This window comes from Aotus nancymaae, unplaced genomic scaffold (assembly GCF_030222135.1).
Source record: "Aotus nancymaae isolate 86718 unplaced genomic scaffold, 86718_ANA_hifiasm-v0.15.2.pri h1tg000049l, whole genome shotgun sequence".
In the NCBI taxonomy this organism is placed as follows: Eukaryota; Metazoa; Chordata; class Mammalia; order Primates; family Aotidae; genus Aotus; species Aotus nancymaae.
This window is the reverse complement of record NW_026988463.1, coordinates 23174757-23202658: the sequence shown is the minus strand read 5'-3', so window position 1 is coordinate 23202658 and position 27902 is coordinate 23174757. Positions and strand designations below refer to the sequence as shown.

Below are 27902 nucleotides of genomic sequence, written 5' to 3'. Positions count from 1 at the left end.
TCTGTTGCCCAGGCTGGAGTGCAGTAACAGTGATTCGCCTGCTTTAACCTCCCGAGTAGTTGAGATTATAGGCGCCCACCCCCACGCCCGGCTAAATTTGTATTTTTAGTAGAGACAAGGTTCACCACGTTGGCCAGGCTGCTCTCGAATTCGTGACCTCAAGTGATCCGCTCGCCTTAGCTTCCCAAAGTGCTGAGACTACAGCGCTGAACCTCCGCGCCCTGCCAGAAACAGTTTTTCATATGTTGAAATAAACGAGAGGGTGGTCAAGCAGCACTGCTGTCGGGAAGCGGGGAGGAGAAGGACTAGTGTTCTCTGGGCCCGGAATCTTCTCACTCTTTGCCCGGGTCAGGTCCGGCACTGTTAGCCTAGGCTCGGCTCGGCTCTGCTCGGCTCAGCTCGGCTCGGCTCGGCTCTGCTCGGCTCAGCTCGGCTCGGCTCGGCTCGGCTCGGCTCAGCTCGGCTCGGCTCGGCTCGGCTCAGCTCGGCTCGGCTCAGCTCGGCTCGGCCAGAACTAGAGGGCGGGCGGGCGGCGCCACTGGAAGTGACGCGACGAGGGCGGGGCCGCCGGCCGGGGAGCTTCAGCCTCCGCCGCCGTCGCCGCCGCCGCTTGGGCAGGGAAGCGATGTAGTAGCCGCCAGGCCGTCTCCCGCCCTGCCCGGCCCGAGCCCCGCGGGCCGCCGCCGCCACTGCCGCCATGAAGAAGCAGTTCAACCGCATGAAGCAGCTGGCTAACCAGACCGTGGGCAGGCGAGTGCGCCGGGCCGCACGGGGGTCGCGCCGGGGCTGGGGACGGAGGGCGGGGGAGTGGGGAAACGGCTTCTCCTCGGTCCGGTGGCTCTAGACCTGGCCGCAGCCCAGTGCGAGACTAGCGGGGACCCGGCCCGGGGGCTGCGCCGCGCTGAGGCCCGAGCTCCGCGCTCCTGGCGGCCCGCTAGTCTCCCCGCGCCGCCGGCCCCCTGAGACCTGCTGGGGCGGGCCGCCGCCACTTCGCAGGGTCCCCTGCCCATTGTCCCTGCCCCGGGAACATCGCCCTCAGGGGGTAGACCCGGTCCTTCTCCTCCCTTCCCGGGGCCAAGCCAGCCCAGATCGCTGCCCTGGGCTCAACTCCGGTGACTTCTGTCCCTAACGCTGTGCCGAGCGCTGTGCTGTGGGGGGCGGCATTCCCAGGCGTTCCGGGTGTTCCTGCTGTTGCGAGTCCTTCTCCTGTAAGTGCATGGCGGCAAGAAATGGCTAGAGGGTCAGAAAAGCCAGTCGAATTTGCTCAGTGAGTTCAGAACGCCCTTTGAGGGAATTCAGAGGTGGTGCCTTCTCAAAACCAGGGCTCCTAGGAACTGGACTGCTGCTGCCAGTTCTTGACATTTAAAAATTTGGAATTGGCAGAAAAGTATTATGGAGACGCCTTACGCCAATTTAAAAAGTCTCACTGTACTTTTGGAAATAAATGCTTCTCTATCTTTCTTTCGTACGGCTGAAGTGCTTGACAAGAAACGTTATTGATTATTACATGGCAGGATAGACCAGAGTTGTTAGATCAGGTTGTCAGAACAAGAAATGATTTGTGGTTTTTGAGAGTTTCTGAAAGTGACTGTCATGTGCTGTATTATCTGGGCTAATATTTCAAGGTCTTCCAGGGCAGCTGGCTGTACTGTACCAATTTAGTGTTTATTCAGCAAAGAGATATGGAAGTATGACTTTTTATACAGCTCTTTTGTTTTTCTTTTCCTTTTTTTTCCCCACAGCGGTTATCTCCTCAAGTTAAAGTTTTTCTTTTTTTAACAGTTAAGGGGAGTTTGGTTTGTCTGAAGCACGTGGGACACTTCTTTTTCTCAGAGTATGTGAAAATACTTTTACTTCCTCTTGAGTTTTCTAAATTTGCCTTTTACTGTTTCATTTCCTCCATCTTTTTGCTTAGTTTCCTTGTTTAATTTTTTTCGATTCCCTACCGTATTATTGTGAGAATTAATTTTCTTATTTTCAGGGTTAATCCCTGCCCCTAAAACCCAAACACACCTACTTTTCTGTTATTTGCAGGAAAATTAAAGAAATAATGCTGAGAGGAAGGTAGAAATGTGTAGTAAAGGGGCTGATGTTTCAAGGAACAATTTAAAGCACATGATAATTCCTTGTGAGTTTCGTACCCTTGTTAGTGTTCTGAGCAACGTGCATTGTGGAACTAGTGTTTAGTAAGTGCCAAGATATATTTGTCAAATAGTAAGTTTGGCCCGTTTTTATATTGTTCATGACAGGTAAGGGACGTTAACTCTTTTTATACAAGATTCTGAGACTTAAATCTACCAAGCTATTTAGGGTCTCTTTACCTCCTGGGTCATCTCAGAGGTTTCTCCCTTCACCCTTTTTTTTTTCTTTGAGACAGGATCTCTCTTTGTCACCTAGGTTGGGGTGCAGTGGTGCGGTCTTGACTCATTGGAGCCTTGACTTCCTTGGGCTCAAACGATCCTCCCATCTCAGCCACCCAAGTAGTTGGACTGCAGGTGAACACCACCACACCCGCCTAATTTTTGTATTTTCTGTAGAGGTGGAGTTTTGCCATGTTGCCTAGGGTTGAACTCCTGGCCTCAAGTCATCTGCCTGCCTTGGCCTCCCAAAGTGCTGGGACTACAAGTGTGAGCCATCTTGCCTGGCCCCTTCACATTTAAAATTCTGGCCATGCTTGGCTACTTTTAGTTTCCACAGGAGGTCTTGCTTTCTTACCTGTTATCATCTACTTGGAACTCCTGGAAGCCTCTCTCACCACACTTTTTCTCTAGGCACCTCCTGCTCATTCTTCAGTCTTCTAGGAAAGGTCTCTTTGCCTCTGGAAGGCCTTCTCTGATGCTTCAGCACAGATTGGATGTCTCTCCTGAGCGTTATCGTAATCCCGTGTAGCACCTATTTTTCTGTACTGTGACTGCCTTTTGTGTGTTCTCTATTAGATATTTTTTTTTTTTTTTTGAGACGGAGTTTCGCTCTTGTTACCCAGGCTGGAGGGCAATGGCGCGATCTTGGCTCACCGCAACCTCTGCCTCCTAGGTTCAAGCAATTCTCCTTCCTCAGCCTCCGGAGAAGCTGGGACTACAGGCACGCACCACCATGCCCAGCTAATTTTTTTGTATTTTTAGTAGAGACAGGGTTTCACCTTGTTGACCAGGATGGTCTCGATCTCTTGACCTCGTAATCCACCCGCCTCGGCCTCCCAAAGTGCTGGGATTATAGGCGTGAGCCACCGTGCCCGGCCTCTCTATTAGATTAAACGTGTTGAGAGGCCTTGCTGTGTCTGCTTTGATTCCCAAGGTCTGCTGTGGTTCCTACTCCATGGTTAACGTGCAGTAGACATTGTTAATTCCGGTATTTGAGTTCTTACTAGATCGCCCTGATGGTGTGGTGTGGGCCCAAGTATGGGAAAATGTGAAGTGGATAGAGTAGACGGTGATTCATGCTAGGGCTGTCATTCTGGGCCTGACCTTTGACTCTCTTTAAAAATCTTTATTGCTAGATGCCAGTGGAAGCTGAAGCTGTTACAGAACCATTAAGGGTGTGGCAATTATGCACCCAAAGTCAGAACATCTGTTTTTACTGGGAAACCTGTTGCTTCCTTGCTGTTGATTTCCTAGATATATTTGTGTGTGTGTGTGTGTGTGTGTGTGTGTGTGTGTATGTGTGTGTGTGTGTTTCTGCTTAAGTAATCAGAAAGGACTAAGGAAGATAAATGGAGGCAGGAGAGTGCCTAGATGGTTGGCTCCAGAATCAGGATTCTGGGTGTTTTTAGGTCAAGATGAAGGCTAGAAAGCAAAGGGATTTTTTGTTTTTGCCCCTGTGATCTAGGTGGAGAAGGAATATCATGCCCATTGTGTGTTGGTTTATCAGTTCGTGGAATTCTAGGTGGTGTCTTGCAGTGAGATATTCTCAGAAGGAAGACCTTTGAGTAATTTCACTGTAAGGTTCCAGGGGATGGACATGTGGAAAATTAATAATGCCTGGAAGGAATGAGTTCTCATGATGCAATTTGCTTAAGATGGGTGGATAAGTCTATCTGAGAAGATGGTGTGAAAGTCACAGGGGCAAGGCTTATGAGGTGGTCTCATGGTGGGAGTGTCCCAAAGAAGAGGAGTAGGAGTCCACCTGTCTTTTGTGGATTCATACATTCAACAGACACTTGTTGAGCCTACACTGTGTGTTGTTATCCAAGGTATTAAAGAATCAAAGGTGAATAAGGCGTGGCTTCTGCCCTGAGGGAGCTCAGGAGATATGTGGAGGAGACAGGCAAGCAAAAAAATAATTATATACATGAGATAAGTGCTTAAGAGGGATGGCTAATACACAGAGCAAAACCTAGCTGTCATTGGATCGAGGGAGGTAAGAAAAGCTTCCCAGAGGAGAAAATTTGAGCGCCTTGGCCCGTCTTCCTTTTCAAGCCCTTATTTCAAATATCTCTTGTATTGATTAGGTCTCTTTTGGTCAGAAGAAAACCCAATTCATGGAAAAGACAGGAATTGATTGGCTCATAAGTGACCAAAAGAGTCTCCAATAAGTAGTGTGGCTGCAGATGTGGCTTCTCCAGGGGTTCCACTCTTTTTTTTTTTTTAAGACGGAGTCTGGCTCTGTCACCCAGGCTAGAGTGCAGTGGCGTGGCTCACTGCAACCTCTGCCTCCTGGGTTCAAGCAATTCTCCCACCTCAGCCTCTCAAGTAGCTGGGACTGGGACTACAGACATGTGCCACCACTTCCAGCTAATTTTTGTATTTTCAGTAGAGACAGGGTTTCGCCACCCACCATGGCCTCCCAAAGTGCTGGAGTGACAGGCGTGAACCACCGCGCCTAGCCTCGATTCCACTCTTTAGGTAGACACTGTGTCCACTGGGAGACTCCCATGTTTTCTAAGTCCCAGAGGGAAAGAATACACAGTCACTGCGATCCAAGTGCCAGGATTGGCTCTGAGTGCTTCTGGGTCACATGCCTTTCCCCAGTAATGGACAGGAGTCAGCCAAACCCAAACCATATGGACTGAGAGTGGATGGTAATGGCTGGTAATCAGCAGGAGATAAAGCTCATGGTGTGTTTTTTGTAGTCCTGCTAAAAAGGGAGATGTTTTGTTTCTTGAAAACCCTTTGATGCAGATAATCACAGTGTTTTTGGGGACATGAAGTCTTTTGTAGAGGAAGGAATACACTGGGATGAAGACCTTGAAGTTACAAAGGTGTCAAGGAGAAGAAGAATTTGAGAGACGGATAGGAGAGCATAGTACCTGGGCTCTGATAGGAGTGTCTCCTTGGATATTGATTCTTCAGTGACTTAAGTTTCCTGGAGGTCTGAATGCTTTCACAAATAGTTGTGTTTTTTTTTTTTTTTTGATAACCCAAGATTATAAACCCAAATGCCTAGAGAGTAAGGCCGGTAAAATGAATCAGTGGCTTGGGCCATGGGAGGGCCTCATGGGACCTGGATGACCATGTCCCACCAAAGGGGCTGCATGGGAATGTAGTCTCAGTGTGGGCTGCCTTTGGAGTTTTCCTGAAATCTGCATTTTAACTGGCTGGCATTTAATCCAAATTAAACTACTAGGACACTATGTGCAGCTAAACAAAATACTTCTGTGCATCACCCAATTGCTTGTCTAGAAGGACTCAGAAATTGACAGTCCCTCTTTTTTTTTTTTTCCCCTGTACTTTATGCTGATACTACATTTTCAGTTCTTTGGATTTGTTGGAGAACAGCTCATCCTTTCTTTACTAAAATCTTGAAAAGTTCTGATAGTAACAGTCATCAACATTTCTGTGGTGGTTTGGTTTACAAAGTGCTGTACTAAACCACCTGGCTTGGATTTTGCCTCCCGACTGATCATTTCTCTGTTACAAAGATGGAAACCTGGCCGGGTGGGGTGGGCTGGCTCACGCCTGTAATCCTGACACTTTCAGAGCCTGAGATGCGAGGATCACTTGAGCTCAGGAATTTCAGACCAGCCTGAGCAATATGGTGAAACCCCTTTTCTACAAAAAATACAAAAAACTAGCCTGGAGTGGTGAATCATGCCTGTAGTCTCAGCTACTTGGGAGGCTGAGGTGGGAGGATCAATTGAGCCTGGAAAGTCGAGGCTGCAGTGAACTGAGATCATGCCACTGCACTCCAGCCTGGGTGACAGAGCAAGGCTGTCTCAAAAAAAAAAAAAAAAAAGTATTAAAAAGAGGAGGAAACCTGACTTTCTAAGTTTGTGCAGCTCCTAAGTAGTGGGTGAGGCATGGCTTAGGTCCAGGGCCTCTGACTCTGGATCCCAAGTGCTTTTGAGTACAGGAACTGGGCTGCCTCTTCACCTGGGAAAGACTAGTGTTTATTAATGTTTATTAAATATCTTCTGTACTTATGAAGCTGCTGGGCTAGGCACTTTGCATACATTTATTTCATTGCATTCTCATAGCAACCCTCTGAGGTGATGTTATTTATTTCTGATTTAATAATGAGAAAGCCAGAGATCAAAGAGATCATCAAGCTTGTAAGTGACAGAGCCGTGGGCCCAAACCCAAGTTTCTGATTCTACAGCAACTGTAAATTCTGATCACAGAGATCTAATGACCTCTAGGAGTCCTCTGCTCCTAGGAGGTAGGTAGAATGGATCACTTACTAGGTAGTTGGATCTACTACCAGCAACGTGAATTCTCAAACTGAGTCAAAATGCGTCTCTACCTACTGATCCCAGAACAGTACCCTGCTACCACATTGAATGAATCTCATCCTCTTCCGAGTCAGCCCTTCCTGTATTTCATGATCACAAACCTTATCTTTACGTTGCCAGCAGTAACATTCTGCATCCCACACCCACTCCACTGTGTCCTTTTTCTCCCACTGATCTTCACTCTGCTTTTTATTCCTTTCTTTCTTTTCTTTTTTAGATGGAGTCTCACTCTGTCGCCCAGGCTGGAGTGCAGTGGCGTGATCTTGGCTCACTGCAACCCCTGCCTTCTGGGTTCAACTGATTCTCTTGCCTCAGCCTCCTGAATAGCTAGGATTATAGGCATGAGCCAGTACGCCAGCTAATTTTTCTGTGTTTAGTAGAAATAGAGTTTTACCATGTTGGCCAGGGTGGTCTTGAACCCCTGACCTCAGGTGATCCACCCACCTCGGCCTTCCAAAGTGGTAGGATTACAGGCGTGAGCCACTGCGCCTGGCCCACTCGGCCTTTTCTAGGGGAAATCTGAACAGTGTTTCCGAGAAGGGCTAGGTAATGTGTGCTTTGCTTCAGTCTGAGTGGAGCGGGATGGAAAGAGGTCCCGTGTCATTGCAGCAGCTTCTCAATCTCATCTTTCACTGCCTTATTATGTAGTTTACATGTTAAGAAATCCAGAAATATTTATAGGTGAGTGAAAATCAGCCATTCTTCACTGGGGGAAGAAACGAACCATAAAACCATAAAAATGGATCAGTAGGAAATGTTCACGTATAAATTTGAACCATAAAAGGATATGTTCGGCCGGGTGCCTTGGCTCACGCCTATAATCCCAGCACTTTAGGAAGCTGAGGCTGGTGGATCACAAGGTCAAGAGATCGACACCATCCTGGGCAACATGGTGAAACCCAGTCTCTACTAAAAATACAAATATTAGCTGGGCACGGTGGCACGCACCTGTAGTCCGAGCTACTCGGGAGGCTGAGGCAGGAGAATCGCTTGAACCCGGGAGGTGGAGGTTTCAGTGAGATGAGATTGCGCCACTGCACTCCAGCCTGGCAACAGAGTGAGACTCCATCTCAAAAAACACCCAAAAAACAAAAAACAAAAGGATATGTTCATTTAACATCATCTTTATATGTGTAAGTGGCATGTTACTCTATTATGGAATTGCCTTTGCAGCTGAGTGTATGAGGCAAAACCTCCAAAGTTTGACATTATGGTCTAGGGTCCTGCAGTCATTATGTGCCCATGCATTTTTGTCAGTCCACAGGATGTTTCACCTTTATCATTCTATTTCAGTTTCTCGAGTGTAGGTAGCTGCTGCAGTGATTAGGGAAGCACAAATCCATTTAAAAATGTTATACTCTCATCTGTTTGGTGTGTTTTCTTGAAGGTAGGGATTAAAAGTACAATAGGCCTACAGTCCCTTATCTGGAATCATTGGGCCAGATGAGTTTCAGAATTCAGAATTTTTTGAATTTTTCTAAAAGTAATAATGCACATGTATTGTTGTTATATAATATTTCCAGTGGGGTCTGGGACAAAACCCCATAACCAAACATTATTATTAGTATACCAAAATATATACATATATTCCCATGGAATGGGTATGCACAAACATACAGAGTTTAAATATCAGTTCAGGTCAACTTTTGTTGCCAAATAAGTTACCCAGAAATCTTGTTTTTTAGGACTTTCTGGATTTCAGAATGGTGATAGGGATTGTGGACTTGTCTTACTTTTAGTAATGTACTTATTGAGAGTCTGTTAAATTTTTTTACTGTAAATAAGAGTTCCCATATTCCCAAAGATTGGAAACCGCAATCATATAAGCAGGGGTCACAAACTCAAGTGCCAGGGTGGGTAAAATAAATAAGTGAAGTGGGAGAGGTTGTAGGTCAGTAGGGAACGGGGGGACTGCAGTGAACTGGTGAGTACATGCTCATTCAGAGGACAGAGCTGCTCTTCAGTTCTAGCCACTTGTTGCCATGGTGAATGTGGGTGTAGTGTAGCCACATCTTCCATTTTTAATGATACTCCAGAATGCTGATTTCCATGTGAAGTTTCTTCATATTTAAATGTTGGCAACTAAAAAGGAAAAAAAAAAAAAAAAAACCCTGATGGCCAAAGAAAACATCTGCAAGCTTTATTTGGCTGTGGGCTGCCTGCTTTCGTTTCTAGTTTAGAGACTAATGCTTGTGGTATGAAAAGTTGTCAGTGAACCGGTTACAGTGGCCCATGCTTGTAATCTCAGCATTTTGGGAGACTGAGGTGGGAGGATCACTTGAGACCAGGAGTTTGAGACCAGCCTGAGCAACATAGCAAGATCCTGTCTCTACCAAAAAAAAAAAAAAATTAGCCAGGCATGATAGCATGTGCATGTAGTCCCCAGCTACTTGGGAGGCTCAGGTGGGAGGATCGCTTGAGCCTGGGAGGTCGAGGCTGCAGTGAACTATGATCCTGTCCCTGCGCTCCAGCCTGGGTGATAGAGTGAGACCCTGTCTCTAAATAAGTAAATAAGTAAGTTGTCACTGGCGTTGGTAAGGAACTACTTTGTTGAGATGTGGATGGGTACATTTGTTTTATTATTATTCATTATACTTTACATACATGCTGTATGTTCATAATAAAAATAAAATCTAACAAAGGGATATGCACTTTATTTTAGAACTGCCTTATTTTCTAGCCGGTAGGAAATTTTCATCTATAAATTTGAAATTTTAAACTTATCTTGGAAAAGGGGCTGAAAGTCCCACTTTAAAAATAAGAGCCCTCTTTTTAAAAAGTATGAGTTAAAGGAGGTTAGTTTGTAATGTTCATTCCTTTCCAGGGCCATAATGATCTGAAGTAATATTGGGTATCCACTCCTATGTTGGGACAGGGAAATGTCCTTGGTCTCCTTTCTTCTCAGACCATTCCCCTGGGTGATCTCAGCCCCATAACTGTCACCTCATGGTGACAGTTTTATGCCTCCAGCCCTGGTGTCTCTTTATCCCTAGAATGATGCTGCCATCTCTCTCTTAAAACATCTCCGCTAAAATTGAACCCATGAACTTCTTCCTCAAATGGGCTTCATTTCCCTCTGTCTTCTAGTCTTTGGGTCACCAGACTTTGGCCTGCAGGGTAAATCTAGCCCACTACCTGTTTTGTAAAAAAAAAAAAAAAAAAAAAACAAATAGTTTATTGGTATGCAACCACTCACTACAGTGGCAGGGTTGAATAGTTGCAACAGTGACCCATATGGTCCACAAGGCCTATGGTTGTTTACCCTCTGGCACTTTATAAGAAGTATGTGACCCCTGCTGTGGGGCATTAAATGCCCTCACACCCTCCCTAGCCACCTGTCACTCCCCTTCTTTCTCCACCATCATCTCAGAGTTAGGTGATCACTGTGATCTGGAAATTCTGCCTATTCATTCATTCATTCATTCATTCTGGAGTGCAGTGCATTCCACCTCCTGGGTTCAAGCGATTTCCCTGTCTCAGCCTCCTGAGTAGCTGGGACCACAGGCACACACCACCACGCCCAGCTGATTTAAAAAAAAATTTTTAGACCGGACGTGGTGGCTCACACCTGTAATCCCAGCACTTTGGGAGACCGAGTTGGGTGGATCACCTGAGGTCAGGAGTTCGAGACCAGCCTGACTAACATGGAGAAACCCCGTCTCTACTAAAGATACAAAATTAGCCAGGTATGGTGGTGCATGCCTGTAATTCCAGCTACTTGGGAGGCTGAGGCAGGAGAATCGCTTCAACCCAAGAGGCGGAGGTTACAGTGAGCAGAAATTGTGCCACTGCCCTCCAGCCTGGGCAACAAGAGCAAAACTGTCTCAAAAAAAAATTTTTTTTTAGTAGAGATGGGTTTTAGTCTTGAATTCTTTACCTCAGGAGGCCTGCCTTGGCCTCCCAAAGTGCTGGGATTATAGGCGAGAGCCACCGCGCCTGGCCTTGATTATCTTTTGACTTCATCTTTGCATCCCAGAGGGCTTCGTTCGTGTTACCTTAATTAGGTGCTCATTATTTTTCATATGGAGTCCAGTTTGTCTTCCAGTTTAGCTGGCTTGAGCTGGATTGCATCTACAATTCCCCAGCCTTCTGTTTGACATGGTCAGTCATCATTTTAATGATTAGAGCTGTTGATCTCAAATTATTTTTTCCTGATGAATTCTCTAGAGGTTAAAATCATTTCATTTCCTATAAATTAATATTTATAATGTTCATGACAGTATTGCCAAGTTGTCTTCTAAGATGATAATGCCATCTTTTAGTGTGTAGTGCAGAAAGCAATGTTGTGCAATAATATCTGTCATTATGCATGACATGATGAATCACATTTCACCATCACCTTAGTTGCATTAGATATTGTCTTTAAAAAATTTGTTATCTGGCCGGGTGCGGTGGCTCAAGCCTGTAATCCCAGCACTTTGGGAGGCCGAGACGGGTGGATCACGAGGTCAAGAGATCGAGACCATCCTGGTCAACATGGTGAAACCCCGTCTCTACTAATACAAAAAATTAGCTGGGCATGGTGGCGCGTGCCTGTAATCCCAGCTACTCAGGAGGCTGAGGCAGGAGAATTGCCTGAACCCAGGAGGCGGAGGTTGCGGTGAGCCGTGATCGCGCCATTGCACTCCAGCCTGGGTAACGAGCGAAACTCCGCCTCAAAAAAAAAAAAAAAAAAAAAAAAAAAATTGTTATCTATTTAAATTTTTTCCACTAAGGTGAAAATGAATATGTTCTTACATTTGCATTTCTTTGTATGAGTTTTCTGTATGTGTCATTTGTTTAATTGTCATGGAATTAACATTTAGTTATCAATTTCATTGCTCAGTTACCAATTTAATTCAACAGATGTCTCCTGAAACCTGTCAAATGCTAGGGGCTGGGATTGAAAATATAATTGATCCCTGGGGACTTGAATACAGAGACAGAGTTACAAACAGATAATCTCAATATAACCAATTTTATCTATTCTAGTAGATCTTAGGTGTTGTTAGTGAAATCTTAATGCCGTTCTTTGATTTATTTATATATTTTAATATAAACAACTTAGCATTCTTGTTCTTAGATATGTTCCTTAACAGATGCAGTGATGGAAGGAACCTTGCACATTCATAAGTAGGTACAGATTTAATACAAGTTTCAGAAGATAAAGCCGATTCTATGAAAAAAAATCTAAGATTTCTATAAGAAACTTTCTTTTAAATAGAGCATATTATTTATAGCAAATAAAATAAGAGGCATGTTTGATGTGAAAATAATATTCAGGCCTGACATGGTGGCTTACCCCTGTAATCCCAGCACTTTGGGAGGCCAAGGCAGGTGGATCACCAGCGGTCAGGAATCTGAGACCAGTCTGACATGGTGAAAGCCCGTCTTTACTAAAAATATGAAAATTAGCCGGGTATGGTGGCACATGCCTGTAATCCCAGGTACTCATGAGGCTGAGGGAGGATAATCGCTTGAACCTGGGAGGCAGAGGTTGCAGTGAGCCGAGATCACACCACTGCACTCCAGCCTGGGCGACAGTGTGAGACTTCGTCTCAAAAACAAACAATGTTTGGTTCATGTCAGCCATGCATCTTGTGAGACTGTGTTTCCTCTGTCATGATACTTTGCATTAATTGTAGCTTATTGATTATTTGCATTGGCTACTTCCTTTTGATTATCCTAAGATGTTTCTCTTTTCCTCTCTTTTCCCACACTCTTTTTTTTGGACATCTTCCTTATCAGAGATACCTTTTGGTTTAGTAGTCAATTCGATCTCTCCTTGAATGATTCATGAACATTTCTTCTATGGTTACTCAGTGTTCTTCCACATGGTTCAGCCAAATTTATACTTCTTTTTTTTTTTTATACTTCTTAAAGAGTTTAAATCCTAAATCATGGACCGAGTAAACAGATGCTGAAATTAATATAAATTTTTAAATAAATAAATGTTCAGAAATGCACAGAAATTATTCAGAGCTCCTATCAGCTGTTTCCTGTCGGTGTGAATATGTATAAATCAAGCAGCTTGGATATCGTGTGGTCATTGGATACTTTCACATGTATGGGCTGGAGTGGCCACTTGAAACCATGGCCAGCTGTTCTTTGGTGAAATACACCAAAGTGTTTGTACTTCATCAGATACAGTGAGTATTGGATGGAGGGAGTATGGGCACAGGCACAAAGTGAAGGAGTCTCTGAGATGTGCCTGGGAGTTCAGTGAGGACTCCGCTGGGCACATATCATATGAGCAATCCGTTTTTTTTTTTTAATTTTTTTCACAGAAGTGGAGTCTTGCTGTGTTGCCCAGGCTGGTCTCCAATTCCTGGCCTCAAGCAGTCTTCCCATCTTGGTCTCCCAAAGTGGTGGGATTATAGACATGAGCCACTGCGCCTGGCCTTCAGTGATCTTAATAACAGGCAGGTGATAGAGAATTCTTAGGGGAACCCTAACCCTGAAGATTTTATCCTTTAACTTAAATTTGTTTTGTTTATAAATTTGGAAAAAGGTAACCATTATGTGATTCTTAGCAGGAGAACTCTCTCCAGCTCTTTTATTTTCAAATCACTTGGGTAGTGAATGCTGTTTTCAGATCCATTTGTTAAATATTTGTAGTATTTAAATTCACAGCTCCTGGATGCATTTCCATCCAATAGAAGGTGTAAGTTGGTTGGTTCTTCAAAGTTTTTTTTTTTTTTGAGATGTATTCTTTCTCTGTCACGCAGGCTGGAGTGCAGTGGCACACTCTTGGCTCACTGCAACTCCACCTCCTAGGTTCAAGCAATTATCCTGTCTCAGCCTCCCAAGTAGCTGGGATTACAGGTGTGCGCCACCACACCTGGCTAATTCTTGTATTTTTAGTAGAGACGGGGTTTTCCTATGTTGGCCAGGCTGATCTCAAACTCCCTGCCTTAAGCAACCAGAAAAGATGAGCCCTCCTCAGCCTCCCACAGTTCTGGGATTACAGGTGTGAGCCACTGCACCCAGCCAGTTCTTCAAAGTTTTAAAGAGATTTAAGGCCTAGCACGGTAGCTCAGGCCTATAATCCCAGCACTTTGGGAGGCTGAGGTGGGTGGATCACTTGAGGCCAGAAGTTGAAGGCTGCAGGGCTGCAGTGAGCTATGGTCCTGCCACTACACTCCAGCCTGGGCAACAGAGAGAGACCCTGTCTCATTAAAAAAAATTATAAATTTTTTCAGTATTCTCTCTTACTTTTATATAAAGATGAGTTTTGGCATCTCATCTTTTCTAGTTTCTCGAAAAAATTATGTAGGATTTTGATTGATTTGGGACTATTCAAATGATGTTTATTGGGTACCTGCTATGGGCTAGGCTCTAAGGGTACAAAAATAAATAAAACCGGCCGGGCGCGGTGGCTCAAGCCTGTAATCCCAGCACTTTGGGAGGCCGAGGCGGGTGGATCACGAGGTCAAGAGATCGAGACCATCCTGGTCAACATGGTGAAACCCCGTCTCTACTAATACAAAAAATTAGCTGGGCACGGTGGCGCGTGTCTGTAATCCCAGCTACTCAGGAGGCTGAGGCAGGAGAATTGCCTGAACCCAGGAGGCGGAGATTGCGGTGAGCCGAGATCGCGCCATTGCACTCCAGCCTGGGTATCAAGAGCGAAACTCTGTCTCAAAAAAAAAAAAAAAAAAATAAATAAATAAATAAAACCCAGGTATTTATGGCCAAGTAAATCTGTGAACTAAACCTTGAGAACTGATGTCTACAAGATGAGCATAGCACATGACTTTGTATGTACAATCTTTTATATGCTTTCCAGGTATTTTTTTTTTTAATTGAGAATAATGCCTATTTACTAAACTATGAACTGATCATTTTGTTACTTTCAAAATAATATTATCAGTGTTATGCTTCTGTTTCTGCTTTTGTTATTTAATTCAATGATTTCTCTTTCATCCCTTATTTAATTGGTTAGACTCCAAAATATTGTGTAGCTCTATATATGTTTATAGGAATATTGGGTAAAGGGCATATGATCATACCTTTATTGGACATTCTAGGAATATGATAAGGACTATTGAAATCCTGTTAAAATGCAAGTGTTGTAATATGAATTGTTCCCAATGGAAGTTTGCAAGCAACTTTCCCCTTATTTTCAAACCACACCACTTTTAGTGTGTCTGCTATTTGAGTTTTATTCTATGTCTGTTCTGTGTCATGAGGTTGGCGGGTGATCTTAAATGCAGAATGCTTAATTTATAGTAGTCCAACTATATGGAGAAAACAATTGTAGTGCACTTTAGACTTAGGAAGGAATTGGAAGAGAAAGTTGAGAAATGGTAAAAGGAGTTTTAATGGAGCATATGTGGCAGTATGTTAATGTCCCTTCTAAAGAAGAGGTAGTTAGCAGGTCACAAGGCAGTGGACTGAATTGTGTAGCCTCTGAATCTCAGGGCATTCTTTAGGAATGGAAACCTTGCTTCCTGTAAATTTAGATGGAGGTTTTGATAACCCCCTGTGGCCAGAAAAAGTCATCCACACACAGATTTGCATATAATCTCATGGATTTCACAGACATCCTTAAGTTCATGGACAAAAACCCCCAGGATTCAAGAAAACCCACCTACATGGTCGGTGCTCAAGAAAGCCTGCTAGTCTGAGCGATGCTTAATTATAGCTCCCATGCTGGGAGCTGCTCGCTAGAGAAATGTTATTTGCAGATGTGCACCTTGAATGTCTGTGTTTGGTGTTCTGCCTGTGTCCAAAAGACACCCTTTTTATGGATGAGAGCCTTTTCCCCAAAAAACAGAAATGTTGTTCTCTCTGTGATGAGATTTAGTAATCATCAAATTACTTTCACTTAAGAATTGGCTTTCTTGGCGATTAGTTAATCAGTTTTCAAAACTTAGGGCTTAATCAACCTAAAACTGCTTTAGGGCAGTTGCATTGTAGTAAAAAGTGTATTGGATTTGAGTCTGAAGACATGAGACCTTGTCTGTGCTGTTTACTCACTTCGTCTGTGACCTTGGCTCAGTCAGTCTCTCTGCTGTGTTCCCATATGTGCGAAACAGCTCCTGATACCACCAGGAGCAAGCCCTGCTGTGTTTAAGAAGGTGGCGTGTGCTAGGCAGGCATCAGGAGATAGTGAGGACATACAGTGTGACACAGCAGGTCAGCACTGGCGAAAATAGCCAGGTTAGCCTTTACCTCACTGCTCTATGCCAAAATACATTCCAAATGTGTTAAAGCTTTCATGTAAAAAATAAAATCACAAAATAAATACAAGAAAATATAGCTTATTGTGGAATGTACTGCATACTTTGGCGTAAAAATGTGGAGAAAGAACAATAAAAGATATCCTGTAGGTGGGACGTGTGACTTGCACCTGTATCCCAGTTGCTTGGGAGGTGAGGCAGGAGGGTTATTTGAGGCCAGGAGTTTTGAGGCCAGCCTGAGCAACATAGTGAGGCCCGTGTCTGTAAAAGGAATTTTGGAAAAATTAGCTGGGTGAGGTGGCACACCCCTGTAGTCCCAGCTATTTCAGGAGGCTGAGGTAGGAGAATTCTTAGAGCCCAGGAGCCCGAGGCTGCAGTGAGCCATGATCGTGACCCTGCACTCCAATCTGGGCGACAGAGTGAAACGCCGTCTCTAAAAAGAATAGATTTTTTAAAAACACCTGTAGATATAATAAGTACACTTCTGTCTGTTTTATTATATCAGAGTTAAATTTATAACGATGACTAATTGGAAAAAGCTGAGAGCAACCACCACAGAGGTTAATTTCCTGAATGTATAACGCTCTCTAATAATTGTAAGAACTCCACTCTAATGAGCAGATACCATAGACAGAAACTTCTCAGATAAAATACCACTGACCAGGAAACCTGTGAGACAATTTAAAAAATTCAAAGTCAATGAAGAAATGCAAAGCTTCGAGGCTCCACTTTTCACTCATGAAATTGGCAGAGTTCAGGATAATGCGATGTTGCTGTCCCGGGAGAGCTGATGGGGGCTGTGTCCTGCGCTGCCAGTGGGAATGGGCGCTGGCATTCTTTCCAGAGAGACATTTGCCACTGTGGTTTAAGAAGCACCTCAAAAGTCTTCACCTCAGTCCCTTGTCCACCCTCTGCCTGCGATCTCCATTCAGCCTCCTCTTTCCCACACAGTCCTTACCGCCCTGGCTTGGTCCCCTTCCTTCTCTGACTGGGTCAGGCATGTAGGTTACTCTTTGACTCCTAAGCCTCTGTCTACCTGGCCTTTTTCTTTCACCTGTTCTGCAGAATAACAGCCTGATTTGTTCTTCTTTTTGGATTCTTCACTTCCGTACCTGGGATGCGGGGCGTGGCCCAGAAAGATCATGCAGTCATGCAGTGTGGGGCTGCCAGCATTCCATGGCCTCCAAGCTCAGCTGGGCTGAATGAACGCTGTGGTCCAGCGCTTGGCTAAGTTTTCTGTCCCGTTTTCCTGAGTGCTTTTGCCAGACTTTCACTTTTCTGAAACCCACTCCACCCTATCCCAGACACACCCTCTCTCCTCGGATGACCTGCCTCTGAATTTCTAGAAAAAACTGGACGTGGTCACCGTTCCCCAGTGTCTGAGGCCCAGGCTGACCTTTGGTCATGGTCGCTGTCACCGCCCGCCTGTCTGGACCCCGCCCTCTGTCCAAGGCCCTGCTACCTGTGCTGCTGTCCCAGGCGCTGCCTTGCCGGCCTCCCCTCTGTGCTGTGCGCCTTCTGCCTCCCTCCCTCTGCTGCCTGTTTCTTCTCAGCTGCGCATCATGGTCAGGATTTTCTCAGCTCTCCTCTTCCTTCTGGGGCTTTGCCCCTTCCTCTGTCATTCACACTCTGCGTCTTAGCATCCTGTGGCCCTTTCCTCCCACTCTCCTGTCCCTGCCTTCCCTGTGCCAGGGGCCCAGTTTGTATCATCAGCCGGTCCCTCATCCATGCTTCACCTGCACCTTGCTCCTGGCTCCTTTCCTGCCTTCCCTGGGGGCTCCATTCCTGTCCCCTGCCCTGGCTGTCCTTCCACTGTGTCCCAGGGCCTCCACCCTCAGCCTCCATCTTCTCTGCAGGGTCTGCTTCTGTGTGAACTCCCCCAGATCTGTATTTGCTGCTGGTCCTTACAGCGGGCACTGCATTTCTGGACCAGACTCCTCTCTTATGCTTCAGAACCATCTAGAAAAAAGCGAACTGGACATCTCTACCTGAATGTTCAACAGATCGCTTCACCCAGCGTTTCCAGAGCTCACCTCCTTGTACCTTCATATCCTCCCAGTGTTTCTCTCTCGGTGAGGAAATAACGCCTATTATCCAGCCAGTCCCTCAAGGCAGAAACCTGGTGGTCATCCTCAGCTCCTCCCCCTCACTTCCTGTCCACTCTCATGTCACCGAGTCCTGTTCCTTTCTCCTTTACAGTCCTCTCTGTGCCCTTCTCTACCTACCCCCTGTTTAGTGTGGGCCCTCGTCCGTCTCACTTGGATCTTGTGTTCTTGGAACTATTTAGATTCTCCCCCTCGGTTTCCCTACCTGCCAGCATGTCTTTCCCCCATATATTCCACATTGCAGCCAGAGAGATCTGCCAGAGAAATAATTGTGATAATGATAGAGAAGATGCATCTGGATGTGTACTGGGTAATAATTGTGATAATGACAGAGAAGATGCATTGTGTACTGGGTGCCTTACACTAGTCCAAGTGCTAGTTGTGTATTGACTTGTTTAATACCCACCAAACCCTGTGGAGTCCGTATAGTGATATCCCTTTTATAGATGGGAAACAGAAGCACAGGGAGATTGAGCAGCTTGTGTGACATGATTTCTCCATCGTCTACACAAAGAACAAAATCCATTTTTTTTTTTGTTTGATTGATACAGGGTCTCCCTATGTTGCCCAGGCTTGTCTCCAACTCCTGGCCTCAAGCAATCCTCCTGCCTCAGCCTTCCAAAGTGCTGTGGGGTTATAGATGTGAGCCACTATGCCAGGAATTTTTTGAGCTTTCTAGGAACCAGCACTTGGCTTAAATGATCTCTTTTAATCCTTCCAATTCTATAAGTTAGATATCCTTAATGTCTCCCTTTTTATGGGAAAGGAAATGGAGACACAGAGATGCTAAATAATCGGCCCATAGTTACCCAGTGCTTAGGTGGTAAACTGGGCTTTGACTCCCTGAATACTTGCTCTTAGTCACTTTACCCACCTACAAGGAGCTAGCACCTTGCTTGGCAGGAGGGAGGGCACCTTCTGAACATGCTTTAGTGGGTGTTTTTCTGTTCTGCTTTGAGAGTTGTGGGTGGCAAAGGAGACGCGCATGCATAAGATGTTCTCATTAATAAGAGTGCTTCTGATGATAAGAAAAGATCAATATCCTGTTGGAGCAATGTCCAGATATTACGAAATGCTAGATTTGCCTGGTAATGCTGAAGAAATTCCTTCATGAATGTTCCAGCCCCTGAATACTCCCCCTCCTGCCATTGTATCAACTGATTTTATAATTTGAGTGTTGGTAAATTCTTAGGAATACAATTATCATAATAACGTGTTATGGCACAACAAATTCAATTGTTACTCCACTGGTGGGTTCCTGAAATTATTGATGGTAGGAAAATTCTCCAGTGAGGAGAGGGACTTAAGACATTTTGGGAGACGTTTTAGTTAAGATGGTTGACTGAAGACATATTTATTTCCCTCCCCTACAAAAATAAAATCCACTGAAATGTTAAATTTTTTTTGTCTTAGAAGTTAAAAACTACTGTGCTGAAAGCCATTCAGAAAAAAAATCTCTAGTGTACTTATTAAGAAGTAGGTGGCTTGTACCTGTAGTCCCAAATGCTGGTGAGGTTGAGGTGAAAGGATTACTTGAGCCCAGGAGTTTGAAGCCAACCTGGACCACATAGCAAGATCTCGGTCTCTTAAAAAAAGAAGAAAAAGTTGGTCTATAGAGAACTAAAGTAAGTACGTGCAGTTTTATTTGTTCATTCATTACCCAAGGCAAGCCTGTTTTTCCTTTCTTCCTTTCCTTTCTTTAAACAGCCTTTCTGAAGATATTTTTCTTTTTACATTTGCTGCCTGGTACTCATTTGAAGGCCGGGAGTCCAGCAGAGTTCCTCTCTGTGGTTTCCACAGTCCTTTAGCGGGCTCTGCACACCTGATGGCCTATGGTGAGGGCTGGCCCTCGGCTCTCCTGCCTACCCTGGTAGTGGGTTGCTGCTGCCTCCTACTCAGTACAAGGCCCAGAATGCTGAAAGCTTTCACTTAGTCACTCATGAAATCAGCAAATAAGTTTGTTCACAATCTTTGGCAGATCCTGTGTGCCTGAGCTTAAACGGGGTGGGGTTCTACCCCAGCCATGTCACCTGCCTCTGCTCCTCCCTGCTCTCTCTTCCCTCTCTTCTCCCTGCCCTAGGTGTTCTTGTACTATCCAGCCTCTGGGTTTCCAACCCATCCAGTAGGTCTCAGAAGCTATCTCCAATGTCAGGATGTCTTTCTGGTATCCCAGGTCTGCATTCAGGGCCCCTCCTGTCATGTCTATAACCCACAACAATTTAATGAGCTTCTCTGTGCCTAGGTTTCTAATCTCTAAACTGAGTATGATATGGTTTGGCTGTGTTTTCACTCAAATCTCATCTTGAATTATAGTTCCCATAATCTCCACATGATGTGAAACAGATTAGGTGGGAGGTAATTTAATTATGGGGTGGTTACCCTTATGCTGTTCTAGTAATAGCGAGTGAGTTCTCATGAGATCTGATGGTTTTATAAGGGACTTTCCCTGCTTTTGCTTGGCATTTCTCCTTGCTGCTGCCATGTGAAGAAGGGCTTGTTTGCTTCCCCTTCCACCGTGATTGTAAGTTTCTCAAGGCTTCCCGAGCCCTGCTGAACTGAGTCACTTAAACCTCTTTTCTTTGTAAATTACAGTCTTGAGTATGTCTTTATTAGCAATGTGAGAACAGACTAATACAGGGTATAATAGTAGTGTCAATCTCATGGTTGTCTTGAGGATTAGGTGGGTTAATATGCATAAAGCGTGTATTAAGTGGTTAAAAACAGGGTCCGTGAAGTAACATTGCTCAGATGCAGAGCCTAGCTGGGAAACCTTGGGCAATCACTTAAGTTTCCTGGGTGCATCAGCTTCTTCATCTGTAACATGAGGATAATAATACATATCCCGCAGAGTTAGTGGAAACTTTCAGGGAATCAGTTCTTGCAAAGCACCCAAAACAGTGCTGAGCATGTGATATGAGCTCAATAAATGTGAGCTGTGGTGATAGTGACAACTCCCAGGGGACCCTGCACTTCCCTGTTGGAGCCGTCCTTGCACTGGAGTATAATGGCTTATTTTCCTTGATAGTCCTTGAGCTCTATCAGAGCAGGGGCTCTATCTTACTCATGATGGCTCATGGAAGGAAACTCAAAAATATTTGTTCAGTGACTAACCAAATGAAAAGTTAGTGGCAAAGTATGCATGACACCAGCCTGTGATTGAATTTGATGATGGACTATATAGCTCTGCTCAGTTAAGGCTTAATTATTCTGAATATCTTTTTGACAAAATGCCTTATTAAAAAACAATCATTTCTGTTTTAAAGTACTTACAGAGTCCTTTTATCCATCAGGCACTCTTTTCTTTGACCTTTAGAAAAGGGCAAGTGGAGATTTATGGTGTTCCCCACCCAGAATCTACCTATCATCCCTCAGAAACTGCCTTGCCCTGACTTTTCAGGTGAATATTTTCCCTTCGTTTTGTGCACCACTCTAAGCATGAAACTTTCTGGGCCACATCGGTGATGTGTGTTCATTGTAGAATTCCATAGGGGCCACCATTATTCAAATTTTCAGCACTAGATGCCTGTTTAAACTATACAACATTTGTTGTTTGTAGAGTTACAATCCTACATTTGCAAAGCTCAGTTTGGAAGGTTTCAAAATGTTCCCTCCTTTGCTGTTTTATTGTAGTCTCTTTAAAGTCCTGTGAGAATGTTGATGCAAATATAAATAAACTAAGGGCAGAAAGGTTAAGGGATGTATTTTTAGATGCTATGGTTAGTTTGTGGTGGAGCTAGGACCAGAATGTGGCTTGCAAATGTAAGAGAAACCTAACTTTTGGTCCATGACCTTGAAGGTACTCTTTCTGAAGGTTCAAAGACTGGTTCACATTGTGTAATTCATTTAATGGGTATCTGCCTGCATACCCATGAACCAGGGATAATAAAAATTGCCCTACATGGGTACATGTTTTTGCCCATTACTTTTTTTTTTTTTTTGGAGACAGTCTCACTCTGTCACCCAGGCTGGAGAGCAGTGGCTCAATCTCAGCTCACTGCAACCTCTGCCTCCTGGGTTCAAGTGATTCTCCTGCCTCACCCTCCTGAATAGCTGAGATTACAGGCACCTGCCACCATGCCTAGCTAATTTTTTTTTGTATTTTAATAGAAACGGGGTTTCACCATGTTGGTCAGGCTGGTCTTGAACTTTTGACCTTAGGTGATCTGCCCACCTCAGCCTCCCAAAGTGCTGGGGATACAGGTGTGAGCCACCATGCCTGACTGCCCATTACTTTTAGTGGCAAAAGCCAGAATTACTTTTGAAGCAGCCTATTATAATGAAATAATATAGGTGAAAGTTTATACATTATTTTCTGTTATGAAAGTGCTTTCATAACAGAAAATAATGTATAAATGCAAAATACTACTATTTTTTTTTTTATTTTAGTATTGGAAATTTGGTATTAGGAAACTCTTTTGGCCGGGCACAGTGGCTCATGCCTACAATGCCAACCCTTTAAGATTTTAGACCTTTTCTCAAAAAAATAAAAGGATTTTAGCCGAGGCAGGAGGATCACTTGAGGCCAGGAGTTTGAGACCTATGAGGAAAACATAGCGAGAACCTGTCTGTACAAAAAAATACAAAAATTAGATGAGTGTGGTGGTGTGTACGTGTAGTCTCAGCTACTTGGCAGGCTGAGACAGAAGGATTGCTGAACCCAGGAGTTGGAGGCTAACATGAGTTAGGATCACACCATTGCTTTTCACAGTCTGGGCGACAGTGAGACCCTGTCCCTAAAAACAAACAATAACAAAAACTTTCTGATTACACATGTTATGATCCACCAATTCCAGTTTTTATGTTTGATTACTCTCTTGAACAGAGAGCACCATAGTTATGAATTTTTCTTGTACTTTTTTTCAAGTTGGCCGTTTATACTCAGATTCTGCTGTACTGTTTCTGTTAAAATAGCTGCATGTCATTGGCCAGGATGACCATTTGGGCTCTGGGTCTGTGGTCTTGTCTCTCCTCTAGATAGCCACAGAAGCCTCCAGGAGTTAGTTCTCCCTACCTCCATCCTGTACACTGCTATTCGACTTTTCATTCTGACACTCAAACCTTTTGCCATTCTATTACTGAAAAACCGTCAGTGGCTCCCTGTTGCCCCCCAGTTCCCTGGCAGGCAAAGCCTTTCTTTGCAGCCACATCCCCACCTCCTGTTCTATGCCCTACACATTGATCCCCAAACTCCTTCTCCCCATGCTCTTTGGTTGTCGTGACTTATCTGAGGTCCATGTGGATGGTTTCCCTGCTTTCCTGGCCACACAGTTCATCACTCTTCTATCTGTGCCCCACCCCAAAGTGCTATCCTCAAGGATGATTGTGGACATTTCTTTCTCACAAGCTCCTCAAGGGTGGGGACTGTGTATCATTTCTGTCTCTTTTTTTCTTTCTCAGTTCTTTACATTTAGTGGGAGCTCCATAAGTACTGTCTGAATGAACAAAGATCTAAAATCTGAGGATCTTTCAGCAAGTCCATCCTTGGATGGATGGTTTATACTTGGAGACTTGCTTTCACTTCTCTCAGATTCGATGGTGCGGGTGTTTCTGTAGCCTCATTAGCAGTGGTGGGAAACCCAGCAGCTGAAGACATTAGCTTCTGACGCAGGGTTTGCTAACTCTCCACATATTCTGTCCCTGAGTTTCTGTTTACTGTGTGCCTGTGATTGTCTTCGGTGCCGTCCCACACGGTGTTATCACAGCCAACCCTTTGTTTTCATTGAACGTCCTGCCCAGCTCCGGCTCTAAGTCTGACTAGCTTTTTGTCTTTGTGTGGTCTGGGCTCGACAGTAACTTCTTCCGGAGAGAAGCTAGAACAACTTGGTAAGTTTTGAAAGGTCATTCTTAGACAAGACTTGGGATTTATCTGAAGGTGATTGTTATTTGTTGTAATTCTCAGAACAGCTAACACTCCATGAGCCCTCAGTAGGTGCCACCAAGCACATTAAATGAAGTATATAAGACAGTGTTCCTAAACAACCACTGTGGTGGCGGCATTATTATTATTATTTTTGGTTATGATTATTCCCATTTCTCAGTGGAGGAAATGTTGGTTAGTAAGGTGTACCTGTGAACATCCAGCCTTGTGATTCAGTCTGGTCTATTTGACTCCAGAGCCCTAACTCTTAGTTCTGGCTATATCCTGCATTCTTATTCTTTGCTGGAAGTGAAACTTAGAATCTGATATCACTGTGTTTCTTACAACTGAGTTTACTCTGCCTGAGAAGGCAACAGAGTAAAACCAGTTGTGAATCATGAACATCAGAGCTCCTTCTGATGTGCTTTATGGCCTAGTGCACAGGGACTCTGGAGACTACAGTGCCGCAGTGCGTTAGGGCCCCCCCACCTTCTAGTCTGTCCTGCAGCTCACTCTGCCACCTGTTGCCACCTGAACCTCCTTGCAGTGGTTCTCAGTGCTGTCTTTGCTTGGGGATCGCCTGGGGAGCTTTAAAAAAAAAAGCCAGGCCCCACTTCCAGAAGTTCTGATTCATTTGTTTTAGGTTGAGGTCCAGGCATCAGTATTATTATTGACAACTTTATGAAGTGTGTGTGTGTGTGTGTGTGTGTGTGTGTGTGTGTGTGTGGTGTATTTATGTTTTTAGGGGAGACATGGTCTCACTCTCTTGCCCAGGGTGGAATGCAGTGGTTGATCTTGACTCACTGCAGTCTCCATCTCCCATGCTCAAATGATCCTTCCACCTAAGCTTCCTAAGTAGCTGGGACTACAGGTGCTCACCACCATGCCCAGCTAATTTATTTGTGTATTTATTTATTTTTTTTTGAGACAAGATCTTGCTTTGTTGCCCAGGCTGGAGTGCAGTGGCACGATCGCGGCTCACTGCAGTCTTGACCTCCTGGGCTCAAACAGTCCTCCCACTTCAACCTCCCAGGTAGCCAGGACTACAAATGTACACCACCACACCTGGATAAGTTTTTTATTTTTTGTATAGATGGAGGTGTCCCTATTTTGCCCAGGCTGGTCTTGAACTCCTGGGCTCAAGTGATTCTCCTACCTTGGCCTTCCAGAGTGCTGGGATTATAGGAATGAGCCACTGCACCTGGCCTATGAGGTATATTTCATAGATCATAAAATTTACCAATTTTTCTCTTTTAGTTGACTGTATGTTTGTACATATTTATGGGATATAGAGTGATCTTCTGATATGTTTACAATGTGTAATGATCAACTCAGCATAATTATATCCGTCACCTTGAACGTTTGTGTCTACATTGTGAACATTCAAAATCCTCTTCTAGTTTTTGAAAATACACACTAAATTATTGTTAGCTGTATTCACCCTACAGTGCTATAGAACACTAGAACTTAGTCCTCCCATCTAGCTATAGTTACGTATCCCTGTCCATTAACCTCTCCGTATTTCCCCTTCACCCTGTACTTCCCGGCCTCTCATAACCACAATTCTACTCTCTGCTTTTATAAGGTTATTTGTTTTTTTTTGGCTTCCACATATGAATGAGAACATGTGGTATATATCTTTCTGTACATGATATATTTCAAAAAATGTCTCATTTTAAGTGTACATTTCAATGATTCATAGTAAATTTACAGTTGTGTAACCATCACCACAACGCAGTTGTAGAACATTTTTGTCACCCCAAATAAGAGCCTTCATGCTCCTTTACAGTTAATCCCCAATCCCCCAACCCCCAAAACCAGCCACTCATCTACCTTCTGCCTTTGTAGATTCTGCCTCTAAAGAGTCCGATTTTCTGGCCATTTCGTGTAAGCAGCATCTCCTGTATTATTTTCAGGAACCCCCTGGCCGGGACTGTCACATGTAGCTCTGGTTAAGAACCATTGTTACCTCCTAAATCGTTTTTCACTACTTTTTTTTTTTTAACTATTTTTCTGAGTGGCTCAGAAAAATCAATAGGCTCCTGCCAGGGCCATATCTTAGACAATCTGTGAGAAGAATGATTCCTTATAAGTTGGACTGAGAACTTAATGATCATTTATAACCTGTTTTTTATGGTGATGTGCTTGTCAAAGTCCAAATGTGCTGACCTAGTTTGGAAGGGAGCCTGCACAACCTGTCTTCAGACTCAGTGTGCCTCCCCACCAGCCCACTGAGTCAGAGCTGAGGTGTGGAGCCAAGCCCCTGACACTGTGGCCTGGCCTTGGTAGTTTTGCTTTGAATTTTCTGTGTGGCTTTTCAGCTTCCCCTAGCCTCTGGCTGCCTCACCAGAGCAATAAACTGGACTCCTCGAGAGCTCCTTTCCCTTAGGCAGTAGCTCTGTGTGAATATACTGTCTGCATTGCAATATTTTGCAAAATATTTCTCACATACTTTTGCCTGCTTAAACAAATTTTAAAATCTCAAACTCAGCTGTCTCCGGGTCCAAGCAGGTACCATGAATGACTGGAGCAGGCTGGGGAATGAGGCACTAGGAATTCCCAAGAGGCCACTGAGGTGGTTGATGGCAGAAGGGAGATTTCTTTCAGACTCTGCCATAAGCAAGAATCGGTAGTGGAGCTTTGAGACAGGCCACGTGATTATAGCAGGGCTAGCAAATAGATTCCATTTCATGTGCCAGAGGGGAAAAAGCCAACTGACCGAACAAAATGCTGCGTGGATAAGCTTACATGTGCAGGAAAATGATAAACCCAATTCAATTTAGTGTAAACTGTAACTGTTCATCTTAGTCACTGGAATTCAAATAATATCATCAGATTAAGTTAAGACTGAGAAGGGTTTTATTGTCATTTAAAGTAAAAATTACATGTTATAACTCTGTCCTAGAGAAGCTGTAAATATATGGGCAAAATACCATCATTTGGGGAAATAATTCAGAGTATAGAACTATTAGATCTATTTTCTCACATTATTGCCAAAATATTTTCTGTTGAATTGTTTCCCCCCTGATAAGTGTTCTTTTTCTTTTCAGTGTTAGGCATGGGAACGATTCTTTCCCAGTAACATCCCTTTAGAGTTCTGTAAACTCTCTTAGGCCTTTTAAACTGCTTTGTGGCAGGTATAACAAATTGCTTCATTTTTAAAGTTTCAGAGAGTCCTTTATTTTAAAATCCAATTAAGTAGATTTTAGATTCCTTCCCAGAAATCTAAGAAGACAACTAATGAGATAAAACAGTACAAACTCATTCAGTAGTCCTCCAGCTCACTATTAAATCAAATTATTGCACCCAAACTGGGCTCAGAGGCTCAGGTGGGTTTTGTAAACACTGGTAACAGGAGATGATGGTGTTGCACAAAATCAGATTCCCAGCAGAATGAAATCCACTGCTTGGCCCTGGGTGGGCTCTGTAATTTCACTGTGAATACAAAACACGTTGCATGCAGTAATGTTTATGTTGTTGCCGTACATCCAATATTCAGATTCCTTGGTGGATTAGTCATAGTCTGTCTTGTTCCTCAAAAATGCATTCAGATGTTTCCTGGTAATCAGCATTGAAAATGAGTTCATTAAAATTCTCTCCATGCCCCATTTCATTTTAATTGATGTATCAGTCAGTGTGCAAGTGTAAAAGCCAGCAGAACTATGATCTCTCATGTGAATTTGTAAACCAAAAACCAACAGCTCTGTGAACTCGGGAGCAGTGAGAGCCATTGATGTTTGATGTTAGTGTTGGCGCCTCAGCCACATATTTCCCATCCTTGGGTAGGGGGTGCCCGTGGTGGAAAGAAAGGCCCCAGAAAGGCTGAAAGGATTGAAAAGGAGCAATTTGGCAAAGTCTTGAAAAGCCAGCGTCTCTCAACCTCTGAAATGCAAGTTGGGAAAGCGCAGAAATCCCCTTTCTGAGTAAGAAGAATTTGGATTTGGGAAGTGATTAAAAAGGATTGAAGTTTCATGGGAAAATGGACTTAACTTGTACATAGATCAGGGGGTCAGCAAACTCTGTTCTGTTAGGTAAATGCAGCTGCCGCAGGCTCAGAATGGTTTTGGCATTTTTAAATAGTTGAAAAACATTAAAAGAGGAACAGTAGT

The 27902-nt window shown here is 44.1% G+C and overlaps 1 protein-coding gene across 5 annotated transcripts in view; it reads left to right on the top strand.

Moving 5' to 3' along the window:
- The first annotated feature begins 583 nt into the window (after window positions 1-583).
- Window positions 584-27902, top strand: part of ARHGAP17 (Rho GTPase activating protein 17) — a 95349-nt gene continuing 68030 nt past the window's right edge. For 3 of the 5 annotated variants that reach the window (XR_010337377.1, XM_012464627.2, XM_012464626.2), the window contains exon 1: window positions 671-750. Coding sequence is in view for 4 of the 5 variants with exons in the window: in XM_012464627.2 (XP_012320050.1) it covers window positions 698-750 (53 nt within the window). In the remaining variant the exon portion in view is untranslated. Of the gene's footprint in view, window positions 751-27902 lie in introns of all 5 variants that reach the window. The other 2 variants (XM_012464628.2, XM_012464625.2) reach the window with 1 other exon arrangement.